At 43.1% G+C, this 12,538-nt stretch overlaps 1 protein-coding gene and 2 long non-coding RNA genes across 8 annotated transcripts; all 3 read left to right on the top strand.

Annotated features, from left to right (window-relative positions):
- The first annotated feature begins 583 nt into the window (after positions 1-583).
- On the top strand, positions 584-4,046 carry LOC128436950 (uncharacterized). 6 transcript variants are annotated; one of them, XM_053418910.1, is made up of 5 exons: positions 584-643; positions 1,044-1,122; positions 1,553-1,909; positions 2,046-2,267; positions 3,871-4,046. In XM_053418910.1, coding segments are annotated over exons 2-5 (636 nt in total). In that variant the 5' UTR covers positions 584-643; positions 1,044-1,067; the 3' UTR covers positions 3,873-4,046. The 6 variants fall into 6 exon arrangements, with proteins under 6 accessions (XP_053274885.1, XP_053274884.1, XP_053274882.1 ...); XM_053418909.1 differs by lacking the exon at positions 584-643 and adding an exon at positions 650-895; XM_053418907.1 differs by lacking the exon at positions 584-643 and adding an exon at positions 650-891.
- Positions 4,047-4,682: 636 nt separating this feature from the next.
- On the top strand, positions 4,683-6,333 carry LOC128436960 (uncharacterized). The gene is made up of 3 exons (XR_008338137.1): positions 4,683-5,312; positions 5,428-5,706; positions 6,255-6,333. It is a non-coding gene; the product is annotated as an uncharacterized LOC128436960 (long non-coding RNA).
- Positions 6,334-9,558: 3,225 nt separating this feature from the next.
- Positions 9,559-11,604, top strand: LOC128436971 (uncharacterized). Its single transcript, XR_008338147.1, has 2 exons — positions 9,559-10,112; positions 11,044-11,604. It is a non-coding gene; the product is annotated as an uncharacterized LOC128436971 (long non-coding RNA).
- Positions 11,605-12,538: the final 934 nt, after the last annotated feature.

Here is a 12,538-nt window from a genome sequence, read left to right on the forward strand (position 1 = left end):
ACGTTCTGCTTGTGCTTTAATGTCGTATCAGACTAATCGGAACAATCAGCTCCAGAGTTGAGATGGAGTTCATGTGAATTTCACAGTCGGGAACTAATTCTTCTGATCATTCCGACTCCACGTTATCGCACAACCAGAGCACAGTGGGAGGCTCCGCCCCTCTGTCCCAACAGTCAATGGTTCCTGCGTCGCTCTACTGCTCACGTGCACCTGTGCGTGCTGAGCTCATGAAGTCCAGATTACACAAGTGAACTGTTTTACACGTGTATGAGACAAAACAAGTTTGACTCACATGTGTTGAATCCTCGTGAGAAATGAGTAAAGAAAACTGAAGTAATGTAAGTTTGCATATGTTTTTTAAGTCCGGTCTCAAAAAAGTTAAGAAAGTGTTCAATTCACTGTCAGGCTGCAAAACTACCCTCACTGTTATTTGCATGAAATATATTTTAATAAGTTCACGTTTCATTTCCAAAATAAAAGAACATTTCTTAATTTTAATGAGGGGATTTACTGGTGTTTGCCCATCCATGCATTTTAATGATGTAAAGAGGAAGGAAGCCAAGGTCTTAACTGATCTATGAAGCAACGATGGGTTTGAGAGAAGCAGCGAGTTGCTTTGTCATCTTCCTTCTTTCTGTGTCAGGTACATCTACATTTACAGGAAAGCACTTTGTGTTATATCGTGTTAGTGAAGTAAGGCCTGTTCAAAGCTGCTTACAGCTTCAGTTCAGGAAGTTTCAGGTTTGGTATGAACAGCCACTAAAGTAATTTCTAGCACTCTGTAAAATGAGGAAATTCACAGTTTGTACAAAACACAAGTTACTTCTTTATTTTAAGTTTAATCTACCACCATCGGACTCAACATGAATGTAAACGGAAAGAGGAAGGAAGGTGGGTGTGTTTAACAGTTTAAATGTATCTTTCTCTTACAGAATCTGTCTTTATTCTCAGCCTCTTCTGTGTTGTAGGTAGACATGTCTGTGATGTGACTGAGTTTCATCTTGTGCACATTATTTATCTGTGGACGTTTTTCTTGTTTGAAGTCACAGACGAGAGCAGCAGCTACTATGAGTGTAACTGCAGCAGCCAGTGGATTTGTTGTCCTTCTTCTCACTGTGACAGGTACTGTACCTCTACATCCATGTTGTCACTCTATTTTACACTCTGACTTCTGATTCACCTGAAGTGAGTTTGAGAAAGAAAGTAAAAATATAAATGAACCATTCATTAATTTTCAGATCACCACCTGTAAAGTGATGCAGAAAGAAAATATATGAAGGAATTATCATCAGTGTTATGTTGTATCTTTGTTCAGAAGTTTCTATCGTCTAGAGCTCAAAATTAGAACGGCTGAAACATGTTATTATTATTATTGTTATCATCATGACTGAGTTCCTCTCCTCTCGATGCAGGACTTGTCATCAGTGTGTGGAGTCATTAGTTGAAATGCTATGGAATGCTGCTCATGGAAATGTGTTTCTTTTCTACAGAAAGTAAAAAGTAAACTAAGTGTTCTCTGGTGTGGTTATGAATCTGATTCTCTGTGTTACAGTGGTACAGTGTGAGAATGGCTGGGATGTGAGTTACACTTCTACTGAGATCTGTGCCTTCAGAGGATCAACAGTGGACATTACCTGTACCTACACATACCCATCCACATTTAATAACCATGATACTACAGTTCAGGAAACTTTCTGGTTCATTAAAGAGAGTAATGGGATTCACGTTGATCTAAGGACTGATCCGGAGTATTCAGGTCGTGTGGAGAATCTCTGTGGAAACAACAAGTGCACTCTGAGAATCTCTAACCTGAGAGAGAGCGACTCAGCTGTGTACAAGTTCAGGTTCACAACAAAGCAACCTACTGGGAGTTTAACTGGTTCAGCTGGAGTCACTCTGTCTGTCACAGGTAACATTTACATCTGAACATTCATTCATTTATTTCCTACATCTTGTTTGGTTCACTTGAGTGTGTCTGTGCACTTTTATATGCATGTGTGTGTTGTCAGTTTGGACTAAAATGAATTCCTTATTCTCACACACAGATTTGCATGTGCAGGTGAGAGCATCGGTGAAGTATTACTCTTATAACCGGGCAGAGCTCAGGTGTCAGAGCAGTTGTCGTCTTCCTGATCATCTGAACTACGTCTGGTACAAGAATCAACAGAAGATGAAGGAAGGAGAATCTTATTCAGATTATTTTTATCCTGCAGACAGAGTTTCCTGTGCTGTTAAAGGACACGAGGATTTCCACTCTCCTTCAATGTGTGAGTTTAATCTACAGTAATTCACTAACAGCACCATCTGCTGGAGTATTTGAGATAATGCATTGTACCATAACTTCATGTGTCTTTAAATACTTTTTTCTTCATAGGCACATTGAACTCTTGGGATACTACTGTCAGTACTGAAAACTTGTGTAGTACTAGTTCTAGTATTCTGCTTGTGGGAATAAAGATGGAAGACATTTTCTGCTCCCCAGAAGTGAAGCCAAAGCATTGTGATCGCCCCCTGGTGGTTGGTTGCAGTATAGAACATACATCCTATCTCCTCCTTGTTAGTGGAAGGAACATGGACCAATCTAAAAAGTCAAATACATTTTTCTCAAAGATGTTTTGTGTCATTTTAGGTCGTTCTTATCACACTCTATTGTTCATGTTCCTCATAAGTTTGGTTTTAATTTGTTATTTGATGATGTGACGCCCCAGCTTTGACACTAGGCTCTGTGGTTTCTATGTGTGCATGTCTCCTGTTTTCTCCGTTCAACATGTAGGAGGAGCTGGAGATTGCAGGCTGTGGTTAATGAGGGGCGGGGTTGGCATTGGATGGCATTGATCTGATTATGGGCAATAATCTGGGACATGATTGTGTTTTTCCCTGTCAGTCTCCGCCACCACCTGTGGTCCGATTCCTTGGAATAGCTGGTTATTATAGAAATTTTTGTTCAAACTTTTCAACAGTGGTGGCCCCATTGATTTGTTAAAGGGCACTGTTAATTATGAGTGGTCCTCTGAGTGTCACAAAGCATTTGATAATGCAAAGCTGTTGTTGACCTCTGCTCCGGTGTTGGCTGCGCCAAGACTGGAACAACCTTTTTTGTTACAGGTTGATGCCAGCCAAGTTGCAAAAGGACGACACTGGGGTGGACAGGCCAGTGTTTTTTTTCCCGCGCAAGTTCAATAAACATCAATTGAACTATTCAACGATTGAGAAGGAGGGTTTAGCCTTAATATGAGCTCTCCAATATTTCAAGCTTTATGTGGGGGGAGGTTTATATCCTGTTGTGGTGTTCACAGACCACAATCCCCTCACATTCATCCAGTCTCTCCAAAATTCGAATCAGCGCTTGATGCGCTTGGCACTTTTTTTGCAGCCGTACAGACTGAACATTCGGCACATCCATGGCCGGAAAAATGTGATGGCTGACGCCTTTTATCGAGCCCCGGAGGAATGAATGAATGAATGTGTTTATCTGTCTGTTTGTTTTCTGTCTGTCTCATGTCTTGTTCTGTTTCAGCTGTCCCGTGTGTCTGGCGCCGGATATATGGGAGGGTGGGACGGTATTAAGGCCATGAGTGAGACTGTGTGGACTGGGTGAATGGTGGTTTGGTGTGAAGGTGTAGCATGTTTGGGTGTTCACTTAGGCCTATGATTGTGTACACATGTGTTTTTTTTGGTGTTTTGGGATTTCTAATAATAGTTAATTATTAGTAGAAATATTGTTGATTGGGGTTTTTGAGATGTTTTACCAGAAACCCATGGTATGGGCTCCTGTCTTTTGGGGGGGAGTGATGTGACGCCCCGGCTTTGACACTAGGCTCTGTGGTTTCTATGTGTGCATGTCTCCTGTTTTCTCCGTTCAACATGTAGGAGGAGCTGGAGATTGCAGGCTGTGGTTAATGAGGGGCGGGGCTCCAGGTGATGGCCACCGAGTGATGGCCATCACTATATAAACGGTGTCCCTGAACCCCAAAGGGTCTCTCTTTCCTGTTCTGGCCTGAGGCGGGAAGGCTGCCTGCACCTGTCTTTTGTATCTATTTTGTTAATAAACTTGAAGTATTGTTAAAACGTTACTAGACGGTGTCTGTCTTCCCTATGTCATGACTACTGTGAGCTAGGTAGTCGTGACAATGATATGAAAATTAGATTAAACATGATTGACAGCTGACGCTGACTCAGGATTGGTCGAGCTCATTTATGGGCGGGACCTTGATGCTATGGCTCCGTCTCCTGATCACTACTGTGCAGACTGTGGTTCCAAATGTCAAAGATGGCAGCGTTGGTATCCAGGATATTTTGTCTTCATTTCTGGAGAGTGGGAGGAAGTGGAGACGTGTCGTCCATCTTTGATCGACTCTGCATAAAAGACACAGATCATTTCCTCCATATTAACCAGTTTGCTCCATTATAAGAGCAACTTATACAAGGTCCCTCATGTTCCTCACCTCCAACAGTGTGTTTCTCCCTCACTCTGAAGTCTAAAGGGAACTTCACTGTGTTTTATGTGAACTGAAAGTTTCCTCATTTTGGCATCGTCATCATCTTAAAATGAAAAACCTGCCGACTGGTAATTCACCAGAGAAAGTACATGGAGTTAGTTTTATAAATGTATAAGTTTATCTTCTGATTCTCTGATGTGCTCTGTGTTACAGTGGTAAGGAGTCAGATTGAATGGGATGTGAGTTACACTTCTACTGAGATCTGTGCCTTCAGAGGATCAACAGTGGACATTAACTGTACCTATACATACCCATCCACAGTTAATCACCGTGATACTACAGTTCAGGAAACTTTCTGGTTCATTAAAGAGAGTAATGGGATTCACGTTGATCTAAGTACTGATCTGGAGTATTCAGGTCGTGTGGAGAATCTCTGTGGAAACAACAAGTGCACTCTGAGAATCTCTAACCTGAGAGAGAGCGACTCAGCTGTGTACAAGTTCAGGTTCACAACAAACCAACCTACTGGGAGTTTTACTGGTTATACTGGAGTCACTCTGTCTGTCACAGGTAACATTTTCATGAGAGTCAGTTTGAAATGTTAGTGTGTATGTTGAAATAAAATCACATGTTTGTTCACAGACCCTCAGCTCCTGGTACATGTGAGGAGATCAACAGCCAATCCATCTTCTACCTGGACAGAGCTGACCTGTCACAGCAGGTGTCAGCTCCCTGATCATATTTCCTACGTTTGGTACAATAACAATAAACCTGTTGGACGAAAAAAATACTTTCACCTCCGACACTTTAATCCTGAAGACAGCTATCACTGTGCTATAGAAGGACAGGAGCGTTTCCCTTCTCCTACATTGTGTGAGTTTACTCCTCCTCATGAAGCTGCAATAATGTGGAAATAATTAAAATGTAAACTTTTAACAAATAATACAGACAGTCTTCTGATGTATTCTCATCCTGTGTGTTAATATAGACTATCCTTCAGATGCTCCAAAGCCTCCCTCTGTGTCAGTGAGTCCCTCTGGTGAGATCATGGAGGGCAGCTCATTGACTCTGACCTGCAGCAGTGATGCTAACCCAGCAGCTAAATACACCTGGTACAAGAGAAGAGGATATAATCAAGTTCAACCTCTCAGTGAAGAGACACAATTTGTCCTCAGCTACATCCGGTCGTCAGACTCTGGAGAGTATTACTGCACAGCTGAGAATGAGCTGGGAAGGAGTTCAGCAAACATCTTTATTACTGTGACATGTGAGTGAAACACAGGTTATTAAGTGAAGATATATTGAATCTGTCCCATTCTTTGTCCTTTACATTTTAAATGTGTAGATATGGGTCGTTTGACTTCTGCCACATAAATATTCACAGTCAGACCATCAGCAGCACAAAGAGGAATCCACCCAGCGTCAGTAAAAACATCCATAAACCTTTCACCATCCTCAGTAAACTTGAAATATATTTCCTTCACTGTGCACATTCACATGACGAGCAAACAGCTCTCAGCAGACAGACTGTGGTGAAAACAAAACCCTGCTCCTGTGCACACGTACCGCATACACCTCCCAGCAGGGGGAGCAGTGGATCATAAACATTTTAAGAGACACGCCCACAAACAGGCCACTCTGAGAACTCAGAACGCTTCAAAATGCTTTATTTGAAAATAAACTGTCTTTATATTTAGTCAGAACATCCAGACAGGTTTAGCAAACATGACCAAATCTTTTTTTGTAAATGTTTGTCCTGCACCTTTAAGTATTGTGATTTCGTGAAGTGATAAAGTAAAAGTTATTTCATTATAGTTTTACCTGCATCATGGAGATCAGCACTCATTGGATCAGCTGCTGCAGTTTTCCTCGCTGTGACTCTCCTCTCCGTGTTCCTACTGATCAGGTGAGAAAATCTGTTCCACTAAATCTTTTTACCATGAGTTCCTGAAAATCTGTCGTGTTAAATTAAATCAATTCAATTATTATGTATATTGTTTGTTATTTGGTTCAATTGATCAGAAAAAAGAGAAACTCTCATCAATCTGCTGATCCTGGGGACAGACTTGACCACAGTGAGCAGGTGAGACACACAGTTCAGCTTCAATCCTTTCAAACGCCACTATTTCTCACATCAAACCCTTTTCTCTGTCATGTGAAGATTAAAAACTAGTTATCAAAATCACAGTCAAAATTTTTATTTTAAAGACAAATCATCAGTTGTTTGAATTTCCTTCTGGTAATCTATCCATTCAAGCAAATTGCTGAGTGTTATAATTTTCTGTGCTGTGCAGTTTGTTCAACAGTTTTTTTTTTAAATATGACACTTGATGCTGCTCTAAATTTGTTGATTTGTAACCTGTGCTGCTTTAAATCTTGTGGAAGTTTGTGAAAGATTGTGTTGATTGGTTCAGAAATCTTTAGTTTGGAGCACTGTAATGTGGAGCAGATCACCATTGGGTGTGGATGTGTAACACGTTGATTGTGCGTTGTTCTGTTTGAGACTGAGTGTGTGTGAGACTGTTGTTCGTAGTCTGTATAGGTCTATAATTAAAGGTTGATCCACAGAGCAGTCGTGTTCTTTCATATCTGTATTTAGTGAGTATCAGAATCAGAAACAATTTGTTGCCAAGTAGGTTTACACCTACCTGGAATTTTCTTTGGTAAAAAGGTGCATATATTGAACATAAAACATAAAAACCCAATAAGTACTTCACATAAGAAAGAAATAACTATATATTAAACAAAACAAAAATACATACAAGATATAAAAAGTTAAATGAAAAGTTAAATGCAAAACAGGAGAGAAATGTGGATGTGCAATATGCAATATACTGTTATGTTGGTTAATGTAACACAGAATTGAGTAGTGGGGGCGGGATAAGAGTCCAAGTCAGGTGGGGGTCCCGGGCCTTGTGGATAAGGCCAACTGTAGCATGGAAGAAGCTGGTCTTGTGGCGGGAGGTTTTGGTCCTGATGGACCGCAGCCTCCTGCCCGAGGGAAGAACCTCAAATAGTTTGTGACCCGGATGGGAAGGATCAGCCACAATCTTACCTGCAAGCCTCATGGTCCTCGAGGCAAACAGGTCCTTTAGAGATGGCAGGTTGCACCCATTCAACTTCTCAGCAGAACGGATGATATGCTGATGTTCAGCTCCCACTTGAGGTCCTGGGAGATGATGGTGCCCAGGAAGCGGAAGGACTCCGCAGTGACGACTGGGGAGTCTCTCAGGGTGATGGGGGTGGGTGGGGCTGGGTTTCTTCTGAAGTCTACAACCATCTCCACTGTTTTCAAAGCATTGAACTCCAGGTTGTTCTGATCACACCAGGTCACCAGATAGTCGATCTCCCATCCTATAGGCGGACTCATCCCCACCAGAGATAAGCCCAATGAGGGTGGTCTCGTCCGCGAACTTAAGGAGTTTGACGGACTGGTGACTGGAGGTGCAGCTGTTTGTATACAGGGAGAATTGTAGAGGGGAAAGAACACAGCCTTGAGGGGAACCGGTGCTTATGGTCCTGGAATCGGAGGCATGCTTCCCCAGCCTCACCTGTTGCCTCCTGTCAGACAGGAAGTCTGTGATCCACCTGCAGGTGGAGTCAGGCCCACTCAACTGGGAGAGCTTCTCCTGTAGCAGATCGGAATGATTGTGTTGAAGGCAGAGCTGAAGTCCACAAACAGGATCCTGGCGTAGGTTCCTGAGGAGTCCAGGTGCTGGAGGATAAAGTGAAGGGCCATGTTGACTGCATCGTCTACAGACCTGTTGGCTCTGTTGCCCTTTGACTTGAATTTGAGGGGATTGTGTTACAAGTTTGGAGAGATAGCGCTGTGTGGCATTGTGTGTCGGTGAGTAGGGCGCGGTGCATCGACGAGACGGATAGTTGTGTACTCGTTGCTGGTCGGAACAAATCTGAGAGACAGAAGGGAGTTAAGGGGGTGTGACCTATCCCCCTTCCTTCACGCTCCTACATATTATGCCCATTTCAGCACAGTTGATATGGTTCCTTGGGGTCTTAATGAAATGTCTGGAACATATTTTGGTCAAAATACCACAAGGATAATTTAAAACAGCACCTTTTTACCCTGTCTAAAACAACCCTCCTCAGATAGCCCCCCCGCCCTTCACGAGATACAAGCACCCAGATTTTTAGCTATCCATTACCTCTGTAGAAATATGGCTACCGGAGACGTAGATACAATCTTGCAACCATATTGTTTTGAACCAAAGTCAGGTGGGCCGAAGCCTGGTTCCGGGGAGAGACGGCCCGGCTCCACCGGGCCGGCCGCAAGCTAACCACCAGGCCGGCGAGCTAACCGGGCCGGCCGCAAGCTAACCACCAGGCCGGCGAGCTAACCGGGCCGGCCGCAAGCTAACCGCAGGGCCGCCGAGCTAACCGGGCCGGCCACGAGCTCTACCCCCCTCCTCCTCCTCCGCTTCGCCGCCCGGGCATCGCAGGAGAGGCTGTCCGCTGAGCGGGCGTCCAAGCACGGGTACAATGAAGCCGGAGACCGGGGGGGTTCTGGAACACGTTCCGGTGCTATGTTCTAACAAAGCTCCCCACGAACAGCTGTTTTCTATTTATACCTGCTGCTTCAACCGGGGCGACACACACACAGAAGCTACGACTCGGGTTAGCCTTCGAGAGCATTGTTTGTCCACACCAGACCCAAAGTGGGATCACTCCCCCCACCTCCCAGTCCGATGCTTCCCGGGTGGGGTGCCACATATCCCGGCAGTACTGCTGTAAACACGTGCACAAGCAACCATTCCAGAAAGTGCTGCAACTTTAAACACAAACTAGCAGCAAGCTAGCATTAGCTCGCTGCTGCTACCCGTAAAGCATCTAAGTGGCCGCAGCGGCAGAGACACGGTCCCCTCACCGACTCGTCCACCAGCAGCGAGCCGCTGACGTGGAGCCAGCAGCCCGAGGACAGCACCCAGCGAGCAACACTGTGACCGGAACGCCCCGAGCTGAGGAGGGGGCTGTGGCTCGTAACTTACCCTGGCCGCCGGCTCTGCTACTCAGCCAGACCTTCGCCTCTCACCCCGCTCCCCGGCTGGTTAGCATCCCCCCTCGGCTAGCTTCTGGAAAAAAAGTCTCGCCGCCAGAGACTGACGGCGAGACTTTTTTTCCAGAGTTTTTGGGACGGTAGACATGCCAGATACCTAAATTAACGTGTAGAAGCACTACAAAAGTGGAATTTTCATAATATGTCCACTTTAAGTTTCTGTGAGCCTGACTTTTCTTTTTTTAAGTGCCTCTGTGTCTGTCGACCTGCAGTTGTATTAAAGTGTTACACAATTAAATGATACACACTATACACCCAAAATATAGTCCTCAAAGAGTTTTTTATCAATGATTTGCTGACAAATAGTTTTGGGGTCTAGTGATTATATTGTGTGTAGCTCGACCTCTAATTAAATGTTGTTACACAACTTGTTGGACTCTAACGTTGTTCATTCTGCCACATGTACAAGATTCAAAAGCAAATTTGTGTTTGCAGCGTCTACCCAATCAGTCTGAGGAAAACCTTAACTATGACAGTGTCCACTTCATGAAGAGTGAGACGGATCCCGTCTACTCCAACGTCGGATCAGCTGATCCCAGTGAACACAAGGAGGTGGAGGAGGTTACGTACGCTTCTGTCAACTTTAACAGATCTGCCCCGAGGTGAGCAGCTCTTCATTCAGGACCATTATCCTCACTAACACCACAAAACACAATAAACAGAGATATATCCTTTAGAAGTCATTTGTCTTTACACTTTCATTTTCTTTGTTTAAAAATGTGTATTTGTTAAAGGAGACATATTCTGCTCATATTCCGTTGGATCATGGTCATCACATAGTGTTGTGATTTTAAAATGTTTAACGTTCAGAAAACATCACTTTCCTCAGACTGTCTATTGCTGCAGCTCCTCTTTTCAGCCTCTGTCTCAAACACTTGGTTTTAGCTCCTGTCTCTTTAAGGCCCCCCCTTTTTCCTGATAATGCCCAGTCTGCTCTGATTGGTCACCCTGCCCACTCTGTTGTGATTGGTTAACCACTTCCTGTGCTTGTAGGAAATCCTCCACTCTCACTTTACGAGGGACACATTCAATCTCAAATCATTTCTTATAGTTTAACTAGCGTTTCCGTGTTGAAGGACATGTTTGTTTGAACCCGTGTGCAGCGGGCTCTCGTCTGGTGGGTGTGTCAGAGGTGTTCCCCAATCAGCAGAGACTGTTTTAAAAAGGCAGTGACACAATGGATTCTAAAGTTCTCTCCAGATGCTGGTGTTAGAAGCTGCTGTTCCAGACGATGGAAGCAGAGACTGTGACATTCAGCCTGTATTGAAGCATTCAACACGTATTTTAATAACTGCTTATGCTACGTTTGCTACAGCCCTGGCTTCTGCCGATGATGCAGAGGTGTGGGCGGGGCTACTGGTGAGGTGTTTCAGGAGCTTCATGTTTTCTGTGGGGCAGAGGAGCTTGTTTTACCAGGAGAGGAGCTCAGACTTTGGACTTTTTAAGTTTGCAGAACTTTGAAACTCAATATGTCTCCTTTAATGCTACGTCTCCATGACCTCCTGATCATTCATTAGTTTTATCTCCTTTCAGAACCAGAGGTCAGGACACTGGAGAGGATCCAGCTGCATTGTACAGCACAGTCCAAAAACATCCTGCTGTTTAGACCAACGTCTGGAAATCACCTTAGTCCCGATGGAAATATCTCAACAGCTGCAGGATGGATTTGAATAGAAGTTCATAAAACTGTTCATGGTCCCCACAGGATGAATCCTTCATTGGTGACGGTCAGCCTCCAGCATCATTGTTGAAATGAATTTTCAGTCTTAAGTGACTTGTCTTGACAGCTAATGTATAAATTGCCCCGAGGATGAATCCAAACGACTTCGGTGACTCGACTTTTATCTGAAATATATCAGCAACTTGTAGAAGTTGTTAAAAACGCCACATTTAGCCTGAATGAAAAATATCAAACATTTTATAACTTGCAGCTTCAAACTTGAAAATATCTGCGGTGTGTGTCAGAAGGTCGACAAACTGTAAACTTGTAATTAACTTTTTTCTATTCATAATATTATCAAAACAAGCATTATTAGTTAGTTGTAGTGTGACACTGCTGCCACTAGATGGTAGTAAAGAGTTTTACTGATAAAACCGCAGAGAGGATTCTGTCCCTTTCACTTCTTTCTGTTTCTACACTATTGTATCTCAAAAAAGTAGGGCTGTGAAATGATTAAAATTTTTAATCAAATTAATCGCAGGTTTCTATGGATTAATCATGATTAATCACATTACCGATTTTCTCGGAATATTTTTGTGAAAACAAGATTTATGACATTTAACTTTTCTTTTGTGCTGCAACTCAGCAGTTCTTCAGCAGTTATCATTGCTTTTCCATATGGAACATTAATATAATCTTCATCCTAAACAATATTCGGGCTCCTTAGCCATTGTGTGGTTGAATAAAACTTTTTTTTTTTAAAATCAAACAGAAATTATTTGAGCTTCTTAGCCATAGGATGGTTGACGTTTTTTATATTTTTTGTCACACAACCATTAACCACACCATGATACAATCTAATGCCTCTAAAGGCCCTCTTAGCTACTCGGTCTTTAGCCAGTTGGTGAGGCATTTAATCATTTTTTTCAAGCATACACTTACTTGTTGCTCCAACATTAAGCAACAGCGTTCCAACATGTGTCTTTTTTGGTGTTGTCTTTATACAACATATGCTGAGAATCAACAACTCAAGTTACTTCTCCACTTCAATGATTCATTTAATGTCATCCATGTTGAAGAACTTCTCCGCTGCTAGCTCTGGTAAATGTCGGGTGTCGAGGGTAAATTACGTATTCTCCACTCAAGCCTATGTGGAGAATACGTAGCCCCCCCCCCCCCCCCCCTCTCTTTTTATCTTTATGACTGCTTGTGTGGCTGTAGTGGATGGGCAGAGGGGGACATTAAATAATGTGGTTGGTAAAAGTGGTAAAATTAAAACTCCAAGAAAACAGAACGTGAATACAAAGTATGGGATGCATATTTGATCATTTATATCATATCAAATATGTCATCTATATCGTTTAAAAT

The sequence above is a fragment of the Pleuronectes platessa genome, chromosome 3 (genome assembly GCF_947347685.1).
Source record: "Pleuronectes platessa chromosome 3, fPlePla1.1, whole genome shotgun sequence".
NCBI classification, from domain to species: Eukaryota; Metazoa; Chordata; class Actinopteri; order Pleuronectiformes; family Pleuronectidae; genus Pleuronectes; species Pleuronectes platessa.